At 37.5% G+C, this 25,778-nt stretch overlaps 1 protein-coding gene across 1 annotated transcript in view; it reads left to right on the top strand.

Annotated features, from left to right (window-relative positions):
• The window catches only part of LOC124155430 (epidermal growth factor receptor-like), a 44,641-nt gene extending 19,116 nt beyond the window's left edge, over positions 1-25,525 (top strand). Inside the window, exons 3-15 of the mRNA XM_046529235.1 lie at positions 3,621-3,934; positions 5,602-5,751; positions 8,888-9,189; positions 10,060-10,295; positions 13,359-13,491; positions 15,002-15,118; positions 16,687-16,787; positions 18,673-18,896; positions 19,084-19,227; positions 20,620-20,734; positions 21,272-21,495; positions 23,177-23,320; positions 24,501-25,525. Coding sequence (XP_046385191.1) covers positions 3,621-3,934; positions 5,602-5,751; positions 8,888-9,189; positions 10,060-10,295; positions 13,359-13,491; positions 15,002-15,118; positions 16,687-16,787; positions 18,673-18,896; positions 19,084-19,227; positions 20,620-20,734; positions 21,272-21,495; positions 23,177-23,320; positions 24,501-24,593 — 2,297 coding nt within the window. The 3' untranslated portion in view covers positions 24,594-25,525. The remainder of the gene's footprint in view (positions 1-3,620; positions 3,935-5,601; positions 5,752-8,887; positions 9,190-10,059; positions 10,296-13,358; positions 13,492-15,001; positions 15,119-16,686; positions 16,788-18,672; positions 18,897-19,083; positions 19,228-20,619; positions 20,735-21,271; positions 21,496-23,176; positions 23,321-24,500) is intronic.
• Positions 25,526-25,778: the final 253 nt, after the last annotated feature.

Raw genomic sequence — 25,778 nt, forward strand, 5'->3', positions numbered from 1 at the left:
AAAAGCTGTTTTTGATCTGTCAACGAAAACAAAACCGACAACCAATTTACGACACGTTGACGCAGACTACACTGCCGATTAAAACCGCTGGTCCTCAGATAATAATGCTCAAACTCTTCGCTCTTTTATGGCTGCTAATGTGTAGTAGTTCGCTGTCTTTAGTTTTGTGGCTAAATAAATATAATTTTTTTTATTATGTTTTGTTTTTCAAGTAGGCTATAAGGGCTATGAGTTCCTCGTATCAATGCACGGAATACGCAAACTGTTCCGCTCTGCGTGTTTTGGCAGAGAGAATCGACCAACGTAGTTGAAAATATTTCATGATTTTAAAGATTTTTTTTCTTATAAGAAACATTTTCTTCGTGCCATGCAAAGGTCCCAGATTACACTGATATTCTATGCATAAAGATCCTACTATCTCCATCGTATCGTAAGTACAAGACCGTCTTTTATCCATTGCCGGACTTAGTGGCAGAGGGGTGAGGTTCTTGCTTGCCAAATCAAAGATCGTGGGTTCGATGACCACCTAGTTAGGTTGCCACCATCCAGGGCTCGGGTGTTTGCGATATTCCATCATTGTTAATTGCTAAAAAAAAACTCATGTTAAGGCCTTAAATGTTCTTTTTCCGGGGAGGTGAAGATAGAGAAGTAAAGAAATTCACTCAGGGCTTCACTCAGGAATATGCCAATGCCCACAGGTCACTGAGAAATATCATTTTAAAAGTTCCTTTATGGGATTGGAAAAGAGGGGGGATTCATTTCAGGGAATTCATTATCCTATGCCCGAATCGTCAACGCACGGTCCCATGATGTACCATTTACTATTGTGCCCTGTGCCTCCGCCAATCCTTCCCTTCTCCTCCTGCACTCCTATCCTCATTTGCCCCTCGGTTCCTCGCCTACTTCTCCCTCTGCTGGTCGAATATCCATCAAAAATGGGAAATCCACCAAACATAAGTCCGCTCCTCCCCCACCTATCTATTAACTCTCAACTAACCCCACCTTTTCCTGATGTAAAGAAATAAAATTTCATAAGTTGAAACCCAGAGCTTGCATAATTACAAAGAAATAAATGCAATAAGAAGCACCTTCAAATACCATTCAGGGGGTTAGCTCTCAGTAATGATACACTGAATTTAGACAGAAGCACTTATGATATAAGATTTAGATATTGAGAATAAACCACTGATACTAAGCCCGTTTTGGTAATTAATAGAGATAAATATAACATTCGAGGTTATATTGACGACTTTTAAAGTTTATCAAAAGAATTTCATTCTTTTACGAAGAGTGAGAATGATGAACAAAAATTGAGCGCATGCAACCCGCGTGCCACCCAAAGTGTCTGACTGGGGTGGCGCGCGCTCACTCTCGGTGCGATATCTCGGGAACCAACGGACAGAAATGAAAAACAATTGAGGTGATACTCTTCAAATGCCTCAAAAGTCGTTGTAGGAGACAAGAACGTGATAGAATAATCCGAGAAAGAACATTATCTTCACTTATGCCCGAAAAACACCCAAAAATACCAAAATTTCTAAACTTAAAAGTGCGATACTTTAAATGCTTTCCCGGTATCCGATTGCAAATATAATTTTAACGATTTATTTTCTCACCAAATGGAACAAAACTGGGGGGCGTTTTCTCACATTCAGTGGAGTTTCAACCCAGAATCAAGTTCAGTTCAGAGGAGTTTCAACCCTGTTTCAAGGGAAAAATTTTTACTTGAGAGAGATAGACTATGGGGACATTTTATCTTTCCACAATTCGCCGTATGAGGGAAAAACGGATGTGGAGAGCGGTGCTAAGGATGAGGTAGAAGAAAAGGTAAGGGACCCATCTGGGAGGGAGACAATAGCTATTGCAAATCTATCTTTGGGCCCTTTTTCTGTAGCGGGTGGTTCCAGTATTCCACCCCTAACCACCACACCCTCTACCTTTGCTTCTTACCCCCCCGTCACCCTCACCCTCTACTTCTCCCTTACCCTACCCCAAACCTCAACCTTCAAGACCCTCTCAACCAAGCAGTACTGTGACGGTTGATAATCTGGTGGACCCTCCAAATATCCCTTTAGGGTGGGGAACAGGCCGCAAGATTATTTTGATCTCCTATTTACGGGTAGTGTTTTTCAATCAGTTGTCGAGGAAACAAACATATTTGCGGCGATTCTTTCTCAGAGGTGTCTCCCGAAAGAGCTCGTATAACGGAATGAAAAACCCTATCAGCGTAGGAATTCAAAGTTTTCCTGGGACTTATCTTCCTCATGGGGATTATTTCTCCACACCAGCTAGCCGACTACTGGAGTACTGATGCAAAATTTGGGCATCATTATTTCTCTCGTAGCATGACCCATGGCCCAGGACATGGCGGTGATGAACACGAGACATGTTCTGCATTTCGCCATAAATCCGGTGGATTGAACATCTAAGGATCCCAATTTCAAGATTAGGCCTATTGATTACCACTTTCACCATATTATTGAAACGGAGCATTAGACACGGCAGAATCAGTGTAGGTTTAATTGAATGTATGGTGGCTGGGAAAGGAAGCTTCCGTTCCGCCAGTACATAAAATTGAAGCTCGTATTTCATTTGTTTCCTTCGAATATTTCCGAATCCTCTGATCGAATTTTGTGGAAAAGTTTCTGTACTTGTAAATCAAGGCAACAGCGGTGGAAATGAATTCATTTTCATTCATAACGGAACCATATTTTATCGTTCATCCAGTATAAGTTATACTTGCTGAAAAAACTTCGTATCATTTGAACCGGGATGCGACGTCGCATCGTATGTTGATTTCACGACTCAGAGCAATGCGTCCCCATAGCACAGCCAATGTATTGTTTTGACTTATGATAATCCCCGACACTAATAACAAAAATCCAGCGCCAAATTGACACAAATAGCGTTATTACAAACCAGTGGTGCAGCAAGAGGGGGGGGTTTGGGGGATAAACTCTCCCCCCTAGAGCTCAGAGAAATTTTTAAGTTTAATCCATTTTACTTAATTAGATTGATATTACTAATAGAATAGTGTAAGGACTTATAAAATATCCCTCAGAAAGCCGTAAAGCTCACCATTTTGAACCGTTTATCTTAAAATTCCGCAACTTATTAATCTCGCACCTACCGCTTATCCTGGTGGGTATTCCATACCCCCACACACCCCAGTATTAGTTGCACCTAAACCCCCCTCCCCCTAGCCTTAATTCCTAACTGCGCCCCTGTTGCAAACTTCGTGAATATTTGTCCTGAAATATATTCAACACACTCATTCTTTTTTGCCTGGCGATATTGAAATGCAGAGTACGTAAATTGAGGTGGTGCCAATTTTTGCAAAATAATAAATAATTTTGCTCAAATCATGTAGAAACATGTATAAGGAACTGTACTAAACACAAATTAAGCAAAACAAAAACAATTTTCATCGCCCTATTCTGACGACTTCCATGAAAATCAGGCCCACATTGAATGTGTTAATATATCGACTTTATCACGTGTACAATTTTTACATATATCAACTAATGGCCAAAAATTAATTAAAGGACTTAGCCCCTTATGTATGCTACACATTTATTTTGTCAAACGTTAAGAATCAATTAAATCTACTTTCATGACAGAAATTCGAAGAGGAACTGTTGGATTCCTTCAAAGTTACAACTTGTGCCACATCAAGGAGATAAAATGGAAATACATAAACAACGACTGGAATTCAAATATCTTCGACATAAATGATGAGGATGCACAATGTGCACCCTGCGATGCTACGTGCAGTGATGGATGCTGGGGGCCTGGACCGCAGAATTGCCAGACGATCAACAGCATCAACTGCAACTCAAATTGCCCGGGGAGATGCTTTGGAGTTGGTGCCATGGAGTGCTGTCATTCCTATTGCTCTGTCGGATGCAAGGGTCCAGCCCCAAATGACTGCATTGTAAGTTACGTGCATATACAATGTACCTCCAGAAAGTCAGTTTTCTTTTTCTTATAAAAAAAACAAAGCCAATGGGAAAACTTTATTGGCAACACATGCTAGCGCTCAAAAATGTTTCCCACAATAATGAATGGTGGACTTATTACTTTGGAAAAAATTCTATTTTTTCTACTGTTGCATGTGAACCAAACTGGGCACTAGAAGATTGATATAATTTGCTGAGCACATTATTTTGGATGCTGTTACCCTAATTGAAGTATTTTTTTTAAATAATTTAAGAAAAAGCAATGAGAACAGTGTAATTTGTATAGTTAAAATACCTTCACTGTAGAGAAACCAAACACAGTACATATTTCTAAAGGCGTATTCTCCATAATACTATTTCCTTATTGAAAAGTTAAAAAAAAACACATTTTTAACCTTGCCCATGGCCTTAGAATTATACTCAGCCGTGGAGAAGGTCAAATTTTGTCAAAGGGAATCAATGGTTTCACTCAATTCACTGGGAAAGTTTTTTTTATCCAAAGCACAGCAATGTTTGATCTTTATTTTCACTAATCCACTTCCAGAATAGAGGCATGTATCATATCATGGCATAAACCATTGTATTTGTGTGTTGTAGAAGTCTGCCACCTGCGGATCGGCCCAGCGTGCTGGTCCTATTCAGCTGCTGTGACAGTTGCCATCAGCTCTTTGCTTTAGTCAAAATGCTGAATGTAGGGCTGGAATCACTCAAGCAGAAAGAAAAAATGTTATCTATGGGAGCTTGATCAGGACTATATGATGGACGAGGAAAGAGCTGCACACTGAATTCCTGCAAAATACATAGTCACTGTGCACCAAAATATTTAGCATGATGAGTGAATATTGTCATAGAGTAGCACAAACCTGATCTTACTCCCAGCAATCTTCATCTTTTCTAGTGCCTCAAGAAATGGTGAGAATATTCCACTGAGAAGAATTCATTTGCCTTTACAGAGATTCAAACCCACATCTCCCAATTTCCAGTCGAGTGCTTTAGCCAGTTAAGGGTTACTGAGGCATCTTTCACCTTGGTGGAAATTTTGTCGACTCTACAGGACAAGATGGTGTTGACAGCTTAGCATGTCATGGAAACAGCAGTCCAAGTCGCGTCCACAGCCCAAGAGCAAAGCACAAACTTTGATTACCTACTAAGAGATGTTTGCCCTGACTAATTTAAGTTTACTGCGACTCGCCATGGAGTCACCCAAAAATCACCCATAAATTACCCCAAGAAATTCCCGTCCACCTGTCAGCACGTTATGTATGTACCACACACAGCACGAGCTGGAATATGCTCTCGTTCCATTCACAGGCAGCTCTATAACACAGGAATACAAAAAGTTGATCCCACAATGCAACTGGAGTCTCAATTCTGGTGGTGGCTCCGTCAAACATAACAAATACATACCTCGCTGAAACAGCACTGTATCTCTTGTATAGTTTTATTTGCTAATTTGTTTCCTTTTATTAAAAATAGGTAAACATACTTTCTGATTCACCTCATGTTATACCTATACTTACCTGTATAAAAAAGAAGGATAATCTGTTGGCGTTAAGGGGCTTATCACTTGTCCATTGCTTACTACACAGTTTTCACTTAATTACATATATTCATGGAAATATTTATTTTTTCCACCCATTAGGCTTGCAGGCATTACATGAATGAAGGGACATGTGTAATTACTTGCCCCCGAGGCAAATATAAGTACGGAGCCACCTGTGTGAGAAACTGCCCAAGCCCCATGGTCAAGGATCACGACGCCTGTGTGCCGTTTTGCCCCCCAGGAAAGAGGGTAAGTGACATGCGTGCAGAAATCATTGAGACCTCATGATAACCTGCCACAAAGAGCAAAATGGCATCCCTGTAATATGCTGACTCCATACCAGTGGCGGCTCGTGAGTCAAATGCTGGGGGGGGGCGCACACCACCGGGGGGTCATAATTTTTTAATATTTCGCGTATTTTATTAAGTTTTTACGGCAATCTAGGAATAAAATTTTGTGATGCCATATGTTCCGTTTTTTTCAACAAAAATACGTAGTTTTCCTAAGATAGCTTGATTAATAAATACTAAATGCAGTAGACTCTCGGTCATACGGATCGGCTTAGTCCGGACTCTCGATTATACTGATCAATGATCTTGAAGAATAGAAATATATTTGCTGCGATATTTTGCAAACACAAACGAAAATACGTAACTTTAGGTTTTAGCGCCTACATTCTTCGTGCGGATATGCCCGCAATACACTTATGTTGTTCGTTTTGCAATCATAATGCGTTATTTGTCAAATCTATACAACATTTGCAATGATTCAGGTAGCAATGACACTTGTAACACCTGAGGAGGGAGGGGAGTGTCACTGACTTCCACTGGGCAACAAACACTACTAGAATGCGCGCGCTTTGCTATTGCAGATGTAAACTTTGATTGCGGTGTTCGCGTTGCTTCTTCAATACAGTATGATTTAAAATCAATAATAATACATTTCTCACATATTTTTAACAAAATCTGAAATACTCACATGCCTTTAGTTATATTGCAGAAGTCCATCCTTAAGAATTCTTTCCTTTTGTCCAGCAAAGTGATCAATTACACGTTCGTTGAAATCAGCGCCGGACAACAATTTATTTCCGATTGAACACATGGCAAGGGAACTAGTCTATAAATAAACAAGGGACTTAATAAACAAGGGACGACACAAAATGGGCCGACGAAAAATACGACCAAAAAGAACAAGGTGCCTGGACACAGAATTGGGGACAATTTTTCCCTATATTTCCCTAAAATATAAACGAGCACTGTTGATTAATTCAAAATTGTCTTCTTGAATGTACACACAGCACTAAGAAACTTCTTAATAGGCAATCACGCACAGTTAACTCCTCGAAAATGATGTCTGAACTCATTTCACTCCGTTCTTTTCGAGAGTCTTGCCGTTACATTAAGGACGACTCAAGGGAGATAGAAGTCTCGGTCCACAAATGCTGATTCAGCTGAGGGACGAATTTAAGGTCAGCAAAGGCATTCAAGCAAACAAAAACGTCACGGATCATCGCCTTGAGTCTAAGATTCATATGTGGTAAACACACGAAACGCCAACGGGTCGCACTTGGAATAGCCATGTCTTCGAAATCATTGCCATGATATAATAGAATATAAATTCTAGATCGTAAAAGATGACGACTCTGAACCACAGATAGGAGCTGTAAGGATCTCCGCACTGATATGAACTCTTCGAAGCCACTTAAATCAGACCCAAGTGACATTTTCCGTCAGACAGCAACCGCTCTGCCGCTGAGGAATTAGGTGAACATGAACTAATAGAATAAGGACGGCTAGAAAAATGATGAACCTACACACAAAAGGTGCATTGTACGCGGAACTTCTTGAAATTCATTTAATGACTCTATTTAAAGTCACGCTTACGGGTTAAATCATGTTTAATCCTTCACACTATCACGCACGCACCTATTTCTTAAATTATAAATCAGTGGGGAATGTTAACTGATTTTTCCTAATACTGCAGGTCTTTTGATAAATTTATCTGAAAAATAGGTACCGCATTTCTAATCATCGGGAAGATATGAATACATTGTTAAGGCCTAAATATTATAATATTAGTTTCCCCAAGGTTCTTGAAATTCGTAATCATAACAGAACTGTGGCAAATACTCGAGAATAGTTTTCCTACGTCAATACAGCCTTTAACTGGTTGGATTTTATGTGTACCGGAATTCAAACACCAAAAAACGCAAGCATAATGGGATAATTTATTTTCTGTAGCAATACCTACCAGTAATTAAAAATTAAAATCGTATAACTACACCCAGTACAGTGACCATTCTGATCCCGTACGTCCCTTATCTGTGGCAGCACCAAGTAGACGCCAGATTATACGCCCGCCGGCCTGCGCAACGATGTCAACTCACACGCCGCTCTGCGCATTCTCGGACGACGTCCCAAGACTTTCCATAAGACACAAGGTTAGACGCGTCATAGCACCAGCAGCCCCCACCACTACCACTCTCCATATAACTGCATGGGGATGGATTGGGACGTTCTGGCCAGCGCCCCACGGCTACAAATACGAACTTCTCGCGCTATTTCTTTTCGTGTTTTTCCAACACTTTCGATGTATGGGACTAAAAAACACTTTGATTAATTAGATGTATAATTATAAATTAATGGATATTAATTTTTTTTACTTTTTCAAATATTTGGGAGGGGCGACGTCCGAGAGTCCTTATGGGCAAGCCGCCACTGCTCCATACATTTCTCCTGGTTATTGTTTTCTAGTGATAACTTAGCACTGCTACTTTTATATTTAGGTACAAAGGTCTTCAGTTACACATGTCGAAAACATTGATTTTCACATGTGAGTGTTGACTTCGAGATTTCCCTTGACTTCTTTATTTGAGGAGCCTCTTAAGGACAGCAAAAGGAGACAAACATGAGGGAGTAGAAATGTCAAAAGAAGAGCGTTGACCAAAACAAAATGATTCTGAATTTTGTCCAGCAAATATCAGTAACTTCATATTTATAATGCAAGATAACAAAGGGAATTTAGATCTGGGTAAAATATTGGGATGCCAAAACTATTTAATTTATAACCAACAACTTTGCAAACAAATCATGCAGGACAAAGGAATCATTACAAGAACAACAGAAATTATTAAATTGCCATTCAACTTTTGCATAATTTATTTTAATCTTATGACAGAATGGCTGGAGAGAGAAATTTTATTTTGTTGCAACTTCTCTTTTCTTTCTGTGGACTGCATTCTTTTTATGAATTGAAATTTTGGATTTGAGAGAACGAGCTCATTTAAGACTGTCCTTGATTAAATGTTATATATTGGGTGTCCCTGCTTCAAGTACGCACAAATTATTCGACCTATCACAAATATTTGACAAACGTTTTGTTTCAGGCTGTGCAAGGAGAATGCATTGCCTGCCGAGGAGCTTGCGAAAAAGTTTGCGATGGAGTGGGTCTCATTCACGCAGGGAACGTCGCCAGTTTGCGCAACTGCACCACAATCCAGGGCTCGCTAGAGATCAAGAGCATATCTTTCACAGGATTCCAGCAATTCCACTCCAATTTTGCAGCAGGACCTCTCATTGAGGAGATGAACCCACATGCTCTTGAGGCGTTGAGCACTGTGAAGGAAATAACTGGCCACCTCTCAGTCAGTGGTACACATACAGAGTTCAAAGATCTTTCATTCTTCAGGTAAGAGCTCCTCAAGACTAACGATGGGAGTTTCTTGTGGTTATTTGAAATTATGCAATCATAATTTGTGGAACCAATTCAAACCTACATTCTATTTTCAAATTCTCTGATTTGAACTACGAATTTCTAAAATTCCTTTGACATTATATCAATGGTAAAGCAGTCATTTCTTAGGCATTTTACATAGCAATTCAGCAATGGGTTGGTGTGGGGTCTAGAGGACTGGCTTCACAACCTGTGGCCCCAGGTTCAAATCCCAGCAGTGGTGCAGATTTTTCAGAGCCTCTCTGATCCCTGCTTCAGTTTTTGCTGCGGGTACCTCATGGACAGCACTCTGTTTATCGGATGGAACGTTAAACTGTGGTTCCCTCAGTACCTTTTGTTAAGAGCAGGCTAATGCTGATACCAGGTTTCTTTTTGACCCTCCCTCACGGTGCAAATGACCTCAGTTGTTGGTCGCTTCCTCGAAATACCATTTCAATACAGCATGATACATTGTGAAATGAAGTTAAGCTGTATGTATCAATTCATTTACACATTTTCAAACCCAACAGCCACATCCCAACAGGCACAAAAAAGGTGCCAAATATCACCGAATTGTACCAATAAATCATCCAATGTCTGCCTTTAATGCAAAAAAATGTTTTGTGGAAAGAGAGCTGAAAAAGCAATTGCCTGCCTAAGATTTACAACAAAGTAATATTTTTTTAAAATTTTTATGCAAATATTGTAAACCTATTGTGCCTATTATTAAAAAATTAAATGCATTATGTATAATAGTAATGTGACAATCACAAACTTGCGGTAAATTACTGTGTCTTAAGGGGAAGTGGAGTCTATGCTGAAATAAATTTCACATTCTGTGATTAGGAGCCTTGAAGTCATCAAAGGTGATGTTTTGAATGAGGACCAGGCAGCTTTATCCATTGAAAGAACCTCTCTGAGGACTCTGGACCTGCGATCACTGAAAACCGTCACAAATGGAAATATTATCATCCGTGATAACGTGGACTTATGCCTGTTGAAACACAGAGACTGGAATGCAGTGAAGAAATCAAGAACCCATTCTGTTCAAATTGAAGGAAATCGCCCGAGCAAAGTTTGTGGTAAGTTTGGTAACTGATAATAATATGCATGTCCTGTTGCAACTGACAGTTCGCAGTTAAAGGCATGTTTTCATGGTATAGTTAATGGATAGTAATTCTTTTTTATTGTAAAATTTTTTAAAATTAAATAATTTTAAATTAATTTTTCAAAGTGATCTTGTTTAAATGAAGCATTATTCGTAATACTAAATACTGACAATAAGCGAGGTTTGCATGGAGTACTTAAAAGTTTCTATTTAATATATCTGTGTTTCTAGTTCTAAGTATAACTATTAACCCTTAGAGTGCCGGGAAGCGCTATCGCACTCCTCCTATCTCTCGCAAAAAGTGCCTGGAGGACAATAGCGCTCTTCCTGCTATGACTCTCTTAGATGCTGATAGTTCACTAATAATTCAATAGTCAGTATTCATTTTATTTTAACATTACCTAACTATTTTCTTTTAATTATAAAAAATTAACTCATATTACCAAAAATTCGTCAAATAATACATCAAAAAGGTGAAACCACATATAATTAAGATTTCTTAAAGTTTTTGAATATACCCTATTGAAAATTCTTATAAGAAATTTTCTTATTAGAATTTTTCTTATAAGAAAATTTCTTATAAATATCAATTAGAAAATGTTATTTATAAGAAATATTCTGATGGAAATATTTATTACAAACACCATATCATCATGCTTAAAACACTTGTGCAAACTTATATAAAAAGCTACATATGATTTACATTCTTACTGAGAGTACAAAGTTAGCATTATACCTAATTTAATCCAAATGTAGACGCCTATATCTGGTATACAGCAAACCTAATGATTTCCCATGAACCAAATGTAGATGCCTATCATTAGTGTACATCAAGCAAGGACATTCAAGCTCTGTAAAGTTCACCTGACTTGCCAGACAAAGCAAGATACCATAGAGGTCCTTCAGGTCATGGGTTCTGCACAGGGTTAATGTCCCCACATGCTAAAAGAAACTAGAATCAATGAAACCAACGATAGCCTACAATGATGGACTTATAATAGAATATGACTTTGGCAATCACTACGCAATGAAAGATATAGGAATTGTAACATGAAATATGATTTAACCTGGAAAATTGATGAAGCAAATGAAATAAAATTCAAGATCGACTTGGAATACTTCAAGAAATTATATGGGAAGGAAAAGGAAATTTTGATAAATCAAATGTATATGAGCAATGTTTATTTAAGATACCAGAGAGAATGACCTCTACATGCAAATTTGGATAGTTAATGAAAGAAATAGACAAAGTAAAATGGAATTTGATGCCATTTGGAGAAAAGGATACGTAGAAAATGGCTAACAATAAGTGCAAGATTTAGGGAAATTAATAGGAATCACAGAACCACTGATTGAGAATAATAGTTGATGTATTTTCCATAAAATAATAACTGTGCAGATGTTATTTAGGTTTACTCATACAAAATTCATTCTCATTCTCTTCAGAGACGACTAAAACATTCACTTTGTCCATTGAGACACTGTTTTCATTAAAATTTCCACTTATATTAGACATGCCACAATCTGAAAAATATACATGTCTATCTAAATTAATGATGAAAAGTTTAAAATTCAAGGAAACTGTCTGTTTAAGGTAACATAATTTTAGGAATGCCAGTTTTGTAATACTTACCAAATGAGGTCAATGCCTTATTTTGGTTAGAAGCACACGACTTATTTTATTTAACTGCTATCACAAAGACATAGTGAATGATTAACATATAAAATCAATCCCTAGCAACCTAACAACCAAACAAGGTTTGGTTGTTAGGTTGCTAGGTTGCCATGGGAACCATGTGAACCGTATCCTGCAACGTATGCAATCGTAGTATACATCGTGGTTATTCATGGCCCATATCGAACTTCCATCGATTAAGTTATCTGTAGACTCGAAACAGACAGATCTTATAAGTCTACAATTTTTCATGTGCCCTCAGGGATATATATATGCTAACAAGTCGCATTAAAGAAGCCTCCGCTTCTTGGAACCATTTATGTCAAATACCATGCTGAAAACACCAGAAAATTAGCAGAACATTACTTAAAAAAGAGTTATACATAATTTCCAAAAATTATCTTATGTAGAATTCCTCAAATAATTATCAATTGCCAACATAAGTTATGGTGACACGCCTGCTGGATAAAAACCTGAAAGGTATGCGACCCGCGCAACATTCTTGTAGAATTCTCTAAGAATGCAGAGTTCTTATAAGAATTTTTGTAAGAATTATAGAATCCTATAAGAAAAGTTATAAGACTTAGAGAATCCTATAAGAAATCTGTAAGACATATAGAATCCTATAAGTCTTACAGAATTCTTAGAATAATTTCTGTAAGACTTATAAGAAATTTCCAATAGGGAAGGTGCTTCATTTGATGAAGAAAGAGAAGAAAGAGGAAACATGAGGGGGAATTTCTGGCAAAAGGGTTAAATATAATGTCTCAAAGACATTATGTGATTAAGCAGTAGTTATTAAATACGTAGAATTATGTATGTGGAAGACAAGGTCGTATGCTTCATTATTTCTCACAGTGAAGAAGGCCCAAGAATAAAATCAGGAAGGAAAATGATGTTAGTGATCAAAAATCCAAATGATTACTAACTTTTGTATAGTCTATTCATTCATAAATGCGTCAAAGGATATTATTTTCTATCTCCCTTTTTTGCTTTTCTCTCGTTTTTAAAAAGGTGATGTAAGGATTATTGTGACTTGTTCTGAAGTTCAGGTAAAGCAAGAAGATTGCTTGGACTAAGCTAGAGAAATCTTTGTGATGGAATCCTGTAATTTGTTGCAAAAACTGTGTTAAACAAATATCTACATGCTGAATGATGGATGCCGTATACATGCTTTTTGTTGCAATTAAAAAGATGCACCAATCTAACTTAATTGGAGACATTTTTAGGAATCCATCTCATTCATGACTACGGAACCATATGAAGGCACTCATGCATGGAGTACCGAAAGGGTGCATTAAACAATGCAGTGATTTCTAAAAGGAAAAATTACTCTAATTCAGTGATGCTTACATTCCACAGAGGAGAATGGTTTCCTGTGTCACCACCAATGCTCGTCTGAGGGATGCTGGGGAACGGCGATGGATGAATGCTATTCTTGCACAAATTATAAACTGAAGGAATCTTGCCTCGGGCCATGCCTAAATCAATCAGAGTGAGTACTACCCAGACACAACAAGCAAACATTCATTAATAGAGGGAGCCTTATCAATTAATATGGCCATGTATGTTGGTAGACACAAGCTACATTAATTGACATGGTCTGCTTCAATCCATCTATCCTAAATTTATGTATTAATGTACACTGTATCTAATTTACTTTATGGAATTGCTCTGCAATGGAAATAATGGGCAAAAATACTTTATTATTCTATAAAACAATCCCTATTACATGACCTGGATTTACTCAGGGATTAAAATCATCAGGTATATTCTTGATACATATACCTACTGATATATGTGACAATTTAAAAACGAGTTCAAATTGTACAGCCATGTTATAGATGCAGGAAGAAGACCAAACAAACGTAAGAAACAAAAGAAGTCCTGAAATTTCTGAAGGCCAGCCCATGATGCCATATAATAAAGATGTCATCAACATATCTCAGGAAACACTTACAACGTAACAGAGATGATCAAAGTGCTCTTTTTTTGAAGTCCTGCGTATAAAAATTGCCAATACATAGCTGGTGACAAAGGGGATCCCATAGCAACTCCATCTGCCATTCCATGGAAGCTACTGTTGTATTTGAAAAAGGTGAATGTAAGCATATTATGGAAAAGCTTTACTGTCCCACAGTCAAGTTTCTCCTCTTAAAAGGTTTAACGTATCAGTGAGTGGGACCCAAGTGAACCAGGAAACAACATCCAAGCTAACCATAATATCTGTTTTCTCCAGTGTAAGTTTTTCTATGATACCCACGAAATTCGAGGATTTCATGTGATGTTCACAAATACCTACAAACGGAGACAATATTCCAGTGAGATAATTTGCCAAGTTATACGTGGGAGATCCAATGACACTCACAATTGGTCATAGAGAAACACCAATTCCTTGTCTACTTTAGGTAGTCCATACAGTCTGGGAGGTGGCGGAGCATGAGGATAGATATTTTGGCCACTTCCTCCAAAATGCCAGACTTTTTAATTCAGGATATGGTCTTCCTTGATTTGAGTCTGTAGGATCAACTTTTAACTTTCGTTACACTCGATCTTTAAGGATTTCTCCAATTTTTTACTGGTATTCCAAAGTATTCATCAGAACAGTGGCATTACCCTTATCCGCAGGTAAAACCATAACGTATTCAATTAAGAGTTGGTCACTTCTCTTCCCCTACATCAGCAATAGTGGACATCTGGTCGTTTGCACTGAAAAACCCATGCCAGCTATATCAAACATTAGGTCTTCTGCATATGAAACACTTCGTCTACTCCTCCCAATGTTCAGAGCGATAGGGTTAAGACTCATTTTCAATGACATATCAAAGTTTCATGAACAAATATGTAATGTGCAACTGATGAAAAAATCTGATGGTATCTAAGGAAAAATTTTAAATGCATCAAAGGGGTCAATTGTTTTGACTCTTGTCTCCTTTCATTATTTGGAAATAATTCATCAATAAACTAATTCTCAGACTTTTAATGCTCATTAATTTTTATTGCAGACAAGCAGGAAGCATGATTGATGATCAAGAAGTCTGCTTCACCAAGGCATTCCTTCCAGGAATCTCCTTGTACATACTAAACGAAAATACAAAAGAACTGGTTGAGGGGCTAGCATGGTGAGTGAAATTACACATAGACAACTAGGAAACATAAAAAAATCAGTGTCATTCAAAGCACTTGTGTCATTTTTGCAATAATATGTGGAGAGTCTGGGCAGTTATATTGATAAATGAGTGCATTTATTTTGTGCAAAGAAATAAAATGGATTACGTATTGCACATTTTCATGCATCAATGCTCATGTATTACCTCATTGATCAACTCATGTAAAAATTTTGCTTCTGTCCAATGCCACTATTGACGTTTGAAGCAACAAATTTAGCAAAGTAGAAGCAAAAATCGCAAAAGTCATTAAGCAAAATCAATACTGAATTGAAACGAAAGTATTCAACAAATTTTCTTTAAACCCACGAAAAATGATACATATGTATTAGTATAAGATATGTAACTAAAATAAAATTTTTTTCAAATGATCTCATAAACTAATAAAGGGCAGTTAGAATTTTCTTAAAATATTGGTTTCATTGACTTTTTCCATGCTAAAATGTCACAACTTGGCTTGCCCCCCCCCCCTTCCCCCTAGTTGTGATCCTGGGCACGCCCTTGGATGCATTGGACATTTGTCAAGTCTTTCTAAAGAGTCATGGTAGGCTCAAGTAAGCTATCCTCATATCACAGGAACTGCCATGAAAGGCCCACATCTTTGAAGCTTTTGCATGCGTTGGAGGCCATGTCACCAAGGACAGTGACAGAAATAAAGGAATCCTTTTGGAATATTTGGAGTTTCCTCTCGTTTCACCATGGTGATTATTTTCTGCACCAGACTAAGCTTAGAAACACTTTCTCCATTAACTCAATTTTAACGACAATATTCACTAAGACAATATAGAGTTTTGCCATTAAAGAAAGAGTTTAGAAAATATTTTAGTTCAGAATTTAGTGCAAATAATCATTTACACTCAAATTATCATTTACACTTAATTCTGAGAGCGATTATCAAATTTGTCTTTAACAATGAACAGCTATCAGAGGACATTCTAGGAGGCTATTGTAATGCTAAATTTCGGTTTGACAACTTTATAATGCAAGGGATTGCTAATTGTAACCGATTGGAGATTTTCATCCACTTGAAAATTCACCACGACAACTTGAGTTCATTTATTCACAACGGATATTTATGGTGACAGTGCATTTTTTTACAAATATATGTATCGCTGCTCTTCATCATAAATAAATCCGCACTTATTTGTGGCTTATCTCCGCTTATCTTATCTTCCTCTCTCTCACTTGATAACTCGTACTATTCGTAAGTAATGAGTCTTCAGCTATCTCTTAAAATATAGTCTCGTTTCGTAGCCCGTCCTTCCTTCCAAAATTTCCCTAGTTTCTTATTATAATAAATATAAAAAAAAGCATCGTGCAGGAATGAGAGGAAAAACTATATATAGTTCTAAAAATTCATTATTTTTTTATTCCCCCAAATGCTTTGGCCAGCAACAGACAAAAAAGCTTGGAAGACAAGGCACCTCACGCAGGGGCTATCAGAAGTGACGAGTGAGAGTAATCCATGCGGCAAAAGCCTTCATTGCCCCACTTTAATGACTACCTACTTCTTCTATTTGCAGGGATAGCAACTTAGCACATGCTTACGTTACCACCCACAAGCAATATCAGATATGGATGAAGCATTTAGCTGGACAATCCGTTTCTTCACCCCAGAATGAAAGTAAGTATGAGCCAATAAATATTATAAAATTAAACAGTTTTAATATTTTATTTCAATCTTATTTTTCGTGTAAGTAATAAGTGATTTAGATCTCAATTGACATCACCAACTCGTGAAAAGTTGGGTGGCAACTGACGTGTTTTTTTTTTTTTTTAATTTTCAATCAATCAGAAAATGGATGATTTTGAAAGATTAAATCACACCTAGCTAAGAATGGATTAAACTTTGATTTGAAGCTCTCAGACTCTCTCTTCTAGCAGCTGCCCAACATTCAATGGGTATATTTAAGGATATCCCAGTTGTGTCCACAGAAAAATTAAACTAGCAAAAAATAAAAAAATTCATTATTACACAAAAATGTCATCAGTTGTTAAATGGGCTCTATGACTTTTGCATATGTGAATTTCTGTGATCTAATGCACTATTTCTGTTTACACGTGACATTTAAGCTTTTTGGCTTATAATTTTCCAAATTTCCCACATTTTATAAAGGTTTTTTTGATCATTTTGCCAATTTTTTGCCGCAAAACCTTCTTGCCTTTTCTTCTACCTCCTCTACCTCCCTCCGAGTTTTCTTCTTTACCTTTTTGAACCTGACGTACATCTTGCTGCTAACCATGACATACTGAAGAATCCTTCCTCCTGGGTTACTGATCTCATATTGCTGGTGGCTATCCTTGTATCCTTCGATAGTATCCTGGGATATTTAGATAGCTGAAACCTTGTCCAGACTGGGTAGGCAACAAAAACAAACAATAAGTGCATTCATTCTGTTTCTTATCAGTTATCAGTGATCACCAAATCAAAATGGGGAAGACATTAGCGGCTATTGTACTATCTTCTAAGTGCTATATGTGATGAATACTGTAGCCATGGGTGTGTTAAGAATTTTTTCCCATACACTCCAAAAGTCTCCTATGATTTCCCCCCGTTTATTTTAGTCTCTCGTATGAAGGAGACATTTCTCATGTGAAGGAGAGGAGGTTGGGCGAAGATTCGCAGGCTTAGGGTCTTTAAGGGTTATCTCGAGCGAAATAACTGCGCCCTATGTAACTTTGAACAGTGTATCCATTTATTGAGGCACAAATACAAGTGCATCGCACTCGGGAAATAGGCGAATCGCGATGGCCGCGGATTCAGTCACAGGGTCGTGCTACGGCCGGCAGGTCTAACTCGTGAGGGTTCCGGGACGTCTCTCTCTACACAAGGGCACCAAATCCCTAGGGTGTCATTACTGGCGCCAAGGGTCCTCTGCCTGTCTCCCTCCAGGCGGTAGCGTGCAATGATTTGAATGCTACAGCAGGCATAAGAGCTTATTTTTACTCATTACATGTAATGACTTTTGCCTATTTCTCGTGATGGATTTTCAGGATAAAGTTTATACTTCATACCTCTTGTTTTGGGTTCCCAAGACTACCTACTTTTGAGCCCCTTGAAGATTGTGAGTGGGTGCCGCAGCAACCAACGGAATCCACCATAAACATATCCATGGCTGCATCTATTCTATAGAAATACATACCAATGGAATCCTCCATAAACATGTCTATGGCTGCATCTATTCTAGAAATATATACACCATATTCCTCCAAATATAGTCCCCCTCTGAATATAGTCCCCCCCCCCTAATTTTGAGGCTTGAGTTTTGGGAAAAAATGTAAAAAAATGGGTTTGAATATAGTCCTCCCTTAACTTTTATCACGGGCATTTTGGGAAAAAAGGGGGGGCTATATTCAGACAAATACGGTACCAATGGAATCCACCTTAAACATGTCTATGGCTGCATCTATTCTCTAGAAATATAAAACAAAGGAGTGGACAGCTGGAATTCATTGCATTGCACGTATCCAAAAATTGCTTCTAAAATGTTCTGATTGTAATTTTTCAGCGGACGATTTGAGGGATTGCCCAAATCGGAATGCCAATTGGGTGGATGCATCCAATGGGAACATTCCACCTGGAGGGTTCCTTGGTGGCACTGACCCCAAGTGCATGCTATATGTTGGAAGGACACGTCACGACGGAGAACTACTACCGGGAAAGATTTGTCCAAGATACAATTCCGTGTACGTAGCTTGGAGGGGGAGGGAACACATTTACAACAATTATCAGGCAAGTTGTCATAGTTTTAATTATTTCACTAATAAAAGAAACTTGCATAATTTTTGATCGTACTTTGGATTTTTAATTCCTTAAATTCTGCTTTTGATAGAGTAGATTTTTTTTTCATTTCAAAGCATGATACTTGACAGCAAATTAATGTGGTTTAATAATTCTTACATGTGTTTCCCCTCCCAAGGTTTTGGTTGGATCCAACTACGAGTGGGTTCTATCCAGTGGAAGGCGCATTCCGTCCTGTGCAGTGGAGGGGGGCAAGTTGAAAGATGGATCGCCCGTCTACATTGGAAGGACGTACAATGCAGGGGCCCTGGACATTGGAAGGGTTTGTTCAATTCCCTCACATGAATTTGAAAGTTTTCTAAGAGCAATACATGAGAATAGGTAATGGATAGGTCAAAGAATAACAAGCTAAGGTTTGAATCAAGACACCATGTAGATACTGTAATGAGAATAAAATGATATGTACCTGAGCAAGCATTCCAATTAATGATCGGACCCTTCCCTCTAAAATCATGATTAATGTCATCATGGCAGATAGTATGTGGGTGCCCCACACTAATATTTTGATGTCGATTTTCGCATCTTAGAAAACTGTAATCCATTGAATCACATATGTATTTCTTTTACATTATGCTGAAAGCTGAATTCATCATTGGTTTTTGGTAGAAATTATGAAATGAAATTATTTCAAAAAATGGATTGTCATAGGATAGGTGCTCCCTGGCTAGTGGTCTCCCCAGCGGATGCATTGTGGCTAGAGTTGCCTTCAGAGAAAATATTTGGGGGGGAGTTGTTCTGAAAACCCCCCCACCCTGGCGACATGCCTGCATTCTGGTTCCAGATCAGGAATTTCAGCTCCACGCTTGTTCTAGAAGATCTGATTTTAATTGCAAACTGGCATTAAAATTTTGATTGTGCATGTCTTGAATTGGATCGTCCCCTTGAATTGGATTCATTTTTTGGTTGAAAGTAAATAAGTGTGACCTATTCTAGATAGTTGACACAATAACTAATCTGCATGCGCTTATATTAAAGTCTAACAAATTTTCTTTACCCATGCATTTCTTTCAATTCTTTTAGGCCCTTGCTTGTGGTAAAAAAAGAATACACAGTAAAACCTCTTTACATCGTAATGGAGGGGACCAAAATTTGGGCAATTTGATGTATGGAGGTTCACTATAGGGAGGTTTCAGTGAGGTCTTACCATTTTTTTATATCTTTCGGAAATGAAGGCACTACCGTCTTTTAAACCATTATATTTATGTGTTTAAACATACATGCATGCATTAGTGAACATATATTTATTATTTAATAATTAAAGAAAGCGAGTGCTATCGCATGATTTTTGCCATGATTTGAGAGAAAATGATGTGATCTCTCTCAATTCAACAGTCACTTAAAATGAAACATTTATTGCTGAAAATGTCATTCCATACGTGTAATCGCGGCTGCAATAATGGTCTCTGGTTGTCTCGGTACGATTTGCAGAGGTAGTTTGGCTGCCTTGGGGGTATCTCCTTGGTATGATAAGTGGAGGTTTTACGAGATAAAGAGGTTCACTAGAAAGAGGTTTGCCTATAAATTTACATGTAAATCTGACAGGACCATAGGGGTGGTATGAAGTATGGAGGTTTATGATGTAAAGAGGTTCACTACATAGAGGTTTTACTGTATGATGTATATAAATTCTGTGCCCAAACTCTATTAATTACAGGTTAATCCAGCCGATGGTACCCTATACATACCGTACTATGAAAAGGAATACAGTTTTCCAGCATATGAGATCCTTGTATATAAATCACAGAAAACTATTGATGCAGAGGCAAATGGTAAGACATTTTGTCTATGTGAGCAACTAAGGCAGAGAATTATCAAGGGTTCATCTTTGTTTGATCTTTTACCTCATTTGAAGTAAAGAGAAAGCATTTTTGAACCAGATATTCAGAGATTTTCAATGAGATTTGAAACCTTGAGATAATTGCTTTTATGATATACACTCTCCAAAAGTTTGTTTGTTACAGACTTAAAAGCCTTTTTTTTTAGTAAGATCTGGCTTTTACAGCAATGAAGAGTTTTAATTGACATAAGAGCATAAGCTTCGTGTGAATATAATTCTGTACTTTACAACATAATTTATTAGTAATACCACACTATGTGGCATCTTTGAACCTTAATGTAACTTTTTCCCCATATTGGCAAATACCATATGAAATTCTAATTTTGAACTTCTTTAATAATTTCTTGACGTGTCTTATATCTTTCTTCTTTGATACATCTTAGGACAAAATAATATAAATATTACTATAAATAAAACCAAAGCCATCACAAAAGAATGAGTAATCACCACGATGTTGTCGTTTTTCCAGAAATTCGTTCATCACAATGCACACAGATGATTCCCGTGTGGGAAGAAGCTCCAACTGGAGAAATTGCCACCGACAGACTAGTTGCAACAAATAACCCCAAGTGCAATTATTATGTCGGAAGGGCCTTTCATGACAGAGACTTGATTCCAGGGAAATTCATACCCGACTGGCGGAATGTGTACATTGCGTGGGGAGGTGAAGAAATTGCCTATCAGAAAGCAGAGGTACGTGCTTGATATGCTTTGGAGAAAAGCCTCTTTTGGTTTCATAATGTAGACAACTGATAACTATCATCCACTGTTTGAAAGCCAATTTTGTTGAACCTCAATTTCATGGCTAAGTAAATAAGTGGTACATATGTCCTTGACAATGTTGAGAAAGGCTTGAAACACATCATGCAGTGAATTGAGTTTTTCAGTGGAACTTGCAAGATCATTTTTGTCTAACATCTCTATATTTAGTTAGAGAAGAATACTTGAGTGTTGAAAACAAAGATTTTAACCGAATAAAAATTTAGTGCGGCATTTTAAAAAGTTTTCATCCACTTGTTTTGCATCAATTGATCACTCACTCTTAGTGATTCAAGCCTAAGATTGCTTTGGATAAGTGAGGATAAAGCTTACCCCAGACTAAGCCATAGCCATGTGAAATTCATTTAATCCAGGTAGGAGGTCAGCTTATTGCTTGGTCAGGATTTTTAACTTGGGAGTGTTTTTCTCCCGAATTAGAAGTAAAATATGTTGATATGCTGTCAACTATTGTGAAATAAATGAACACTCTCACCATGAAATCCTCTCACTGAACCTAAACATCATTTGTGCGTGGAGAGAATAGTGTGGACAAGAACACGTGATAATGCACGGCAGTGCGTTTACTCATTTCTTGCATAGAACATCCCATTAACCAAATTTACATGTTGAGTGTGAAGTGAAGTTCGAACATCTTGCATAAAATTTACTAAAACAGTAATAGTAAACTTAACTTCTCGGAACACATTCATTTAATCAAGAGCAAAGTTATGTCACCTTTAGGTCTCCTCTACTGCTACACAGAAATAGCCGATCCCACAGCTTTAAAATCATATTTCTCGGCATTTATCCTTCCAGTCACCGGATATTGCTCTCCCATATGGTCCATCGCAGCCCCCTCTAACCTCACCTCTCTTGACAGTATAACAAACTTCTTCGCCAGAATCGTAAGACGCAGAGTTCCCCACTTACGTGACATGTCCACCAGCTCATTCTTATCTTCCCTATTAATGATTGATCTCTCCCAACAAAGGATTAAAACAGACTTAAAACTTATTCACAATATTCTAAATTCACACATTGATTGTCCTGATTTGCTTTCATCCATTAATTTCGGAGTGCCTTGCCGACCCACTCGTACACATTCCTTACTCCATACGCCTATCCCTAGACTATCCCTCGTTAAGCGCTCACTCCAACACCGCCTTTGCTCCTTGCTCAATTCATTACCAGACAATATTGACCCGTTTTTTCTGCCCTTAAACTCATTTATCAAACTTGCCATGTCCCATTCCTCGGCTAATAAATAAACCTCCCTCTCCACCTCCCTTTCCTCGTGCCTTCTATTTTGTTCTTTACTATCTTATGCCACTGCTCTCTGTTCCAATTTTTTATGTTAAAATTTTATGTTTGTTACTGCGTCACTATAAATAGGCAGAAATGCTGTATGTGAGCAACTCCTTAAATAAATAAATAATCACCAATAATTTCATTTCTTTACTTTATTACCAGCCATCACTGACTATACAAATATTCCATTGGTAGTGAGTCAAAGTTTCAGGGACATATGAAGAGTGCTTACTTACAAAATGAAATTCTACCGCTCCCATGTATGGCTAAATGTTTGAAGTATTTTTTTGAATAAAATTTTTTTCAGCTACTGATTGGGAGCAACTATGAATGGGTACCAGCGGTCAGAGGAAAAATCCCAAGTTGTGCAGTGAAAGGAGGCTACACTATGGATGGGACACCCCTCTACATCGGAAAAGTCTTGTACAACGAGTGTGACGAGATTGGAAAGGTATAATTTTTCATGATGGTCAGTTATGTTGGTGGACAGTTAAAGGAGAAGTTAGTGAGAGTGAATCAAACAAAGAACTTTGTAATTACGGGTAAAATAGGTACAGATTGCACGGACAGACAAAGCACTTGTAATCACTACTATAAGCTCTAAACACACAAGTAAGAGTAGGTCAGCGGAGGCTAATTGACATCAAATTAAATGAGTGAAACGCCAATTCATCAATACTTTGAGATAATATATGAGCACATCCAGTGGTGCAGCAAGGGGGGGGTTTTTGGGGGATAAACCCCCCCCCCCCCCAGAGCTCAGAGAAATTTTTAGGTTTAATCAATTTTTACTTAATTGGATTGATATTACTTATAGAATAGGCTAAAGATTAATAAAATATCCCTCAGAAAGCCATAAAACTAACCATTTTGAACCATTTATATTAAAATTCCGCAATTTATTCATCTTGCACCTACCGCTTATCCTGGTGGATATTCCATACCCCACACATCCCGGTATTAGTTGCACCTAACCCCCCCCCCCCCCAGCCTTAATTCCTAACTGCACCCCTGAGCACATCAATTACATATTAGCATTAGAACAATCATACATTGATACCACACGATACTGCTGCTGGGTGACATGCTTTTGAAAGCACAAGAAAATGGTAATTATATAACCTTCACATTAGGCATTGGCTCCCAGATATTGCATGCAATAGTTTTAATGACACCATTGAGGCTGTATATTGTCATAACAGATGTATATCAACAAGAAATACTGTTGGATGACAGTTCGTAAAGAAAATGGAATGGATTAAGGAGGGGAGGAGTTTGCAAAATGGAAAGAGAGTCAGTCCAGCATTTCATCCCCTTCAAAGTCCCCCGTGCTGCCACTTATCAAAATATCATATATTTTCAATGGAAAAAAACTAAGTGTATATCCAAAATCAGAGTTGATTTTCATTGCTGAAGTACCTAATTATTTTTACTACGTGTCAACCAAAGTGGACTATAAATATAAATGGTAATAAGCTTCTATGATAATAAAAAATGCTAGAGACTTTTAAGCTAAATTACATTAAAATGTACACACATACATATGTATATATGTACTAAAATAAATTGTAGCAAAATCAAAGTCCAACAGCCACGTAATTACTCATCAATTTTTGTCAATTGTCTTGCAGGTGAATCCAGTGGATGGGCTTCTCTACGTGGGATATTTCAACAAAGAATACACTTTCACAGAATATGACATCCTTGTTTTCAAGACGCAATAATTGCACTTGGTCAAATAAACTTTCGATATCAGGCAACAAAAAAATTTCAGATAGGAATCAAATTTCAGACAATGATCATAATTTTATGAACTTTCTTGATACCTCAAATTTCAACGGATCAATGGCAACAATGACCATTTTCTCATCACATTAACTCAAAAATCTCTCATATTCTTGTGGTAAGTGCTTAATTTAAGCACATATGTACATAGATGCAAAATACTGATTGTATTAAAAAAGCTTCGAAACATAAATGTGAAAAATAATGGAGTACATATACTTACATATTTGTATGCAATCCTGGAATTGCCTCTCCTATCAAAGCGAATTTGAAAAACTATCACACGGAAACAAAATGATCGATTGTACACATTAAATTGAATCTTTCCCTTGAACAATTCATAAATTGAATGCAAGAAAGTTGCCTTTCCATTCAGCAGTAGGAGTTTAAAGGTATTAGATGATATATTCTAAATTAGATGATAATGATTTATATTTTGAGTTGGTCAATAAATTACAATATTTATTAATTGCCAACATTTAGGCAACAGTTCCATCGTTATATTTGAGCAGAAATCCATTTCCCATTGACCTTTATGCACAACGACCCTTACTTCATCAACCATATGGGTCTTCAACAAAATGCATTTTGCACAGCTACCAATATGCTGTCAGCCTTTTGCTGCTCATCTAATTGCCATCGACCTTTATATTAATTTACTGACATTATGTGATACCTTTTGGCAACTGTACTGTCATCCTCAGAGCTGGGAATTGAATTATTAGTTATCCCTATCAGTTTACTAAATCAAATTCCCATCTTTGAATGAAAAACATTTGTAAATGTAATTGTCAAACCATTGACAAGAAATTGATGCAGTCTATTAATGACCAACCTGAAAGAGAAATTAAAAACATACTTATTGAACTTAGTGGTCAAAATATTTATTCATTAAATAAAATCTGAACTTCTGATATAATCATTCCCTGCGTGGCTGAAAAGGATCCTTGGTTCAACAACTTCACTCCAGCCAATATATGTACCATCCAATCAAATCATAGTTTGGTCTCAATCAAATGCAGTAAAGAAGCAGACTGGAGGGGGATTTAGCAGCTGTTTTCCCTCAAAAGTTCCCCTGGATAACTTCAATTATTGGTGAGTTAACATGGTAAAATGCTTCCCAA

This window comes from Ischnura elegans, chromosome 3 (assembly GCF_921293095.1).
Source record: "Ischnura elegans chromosome 3, ioIscEleg1.1, whole genome shotgun sequence".
In the NCBI taxonomy this organism is placed as follows: Eukaryota; Metazoa; Arthropoda; class Insecta; order Odonata; family Coenagrionidae; genus Ischnura; species Ischnura elegans.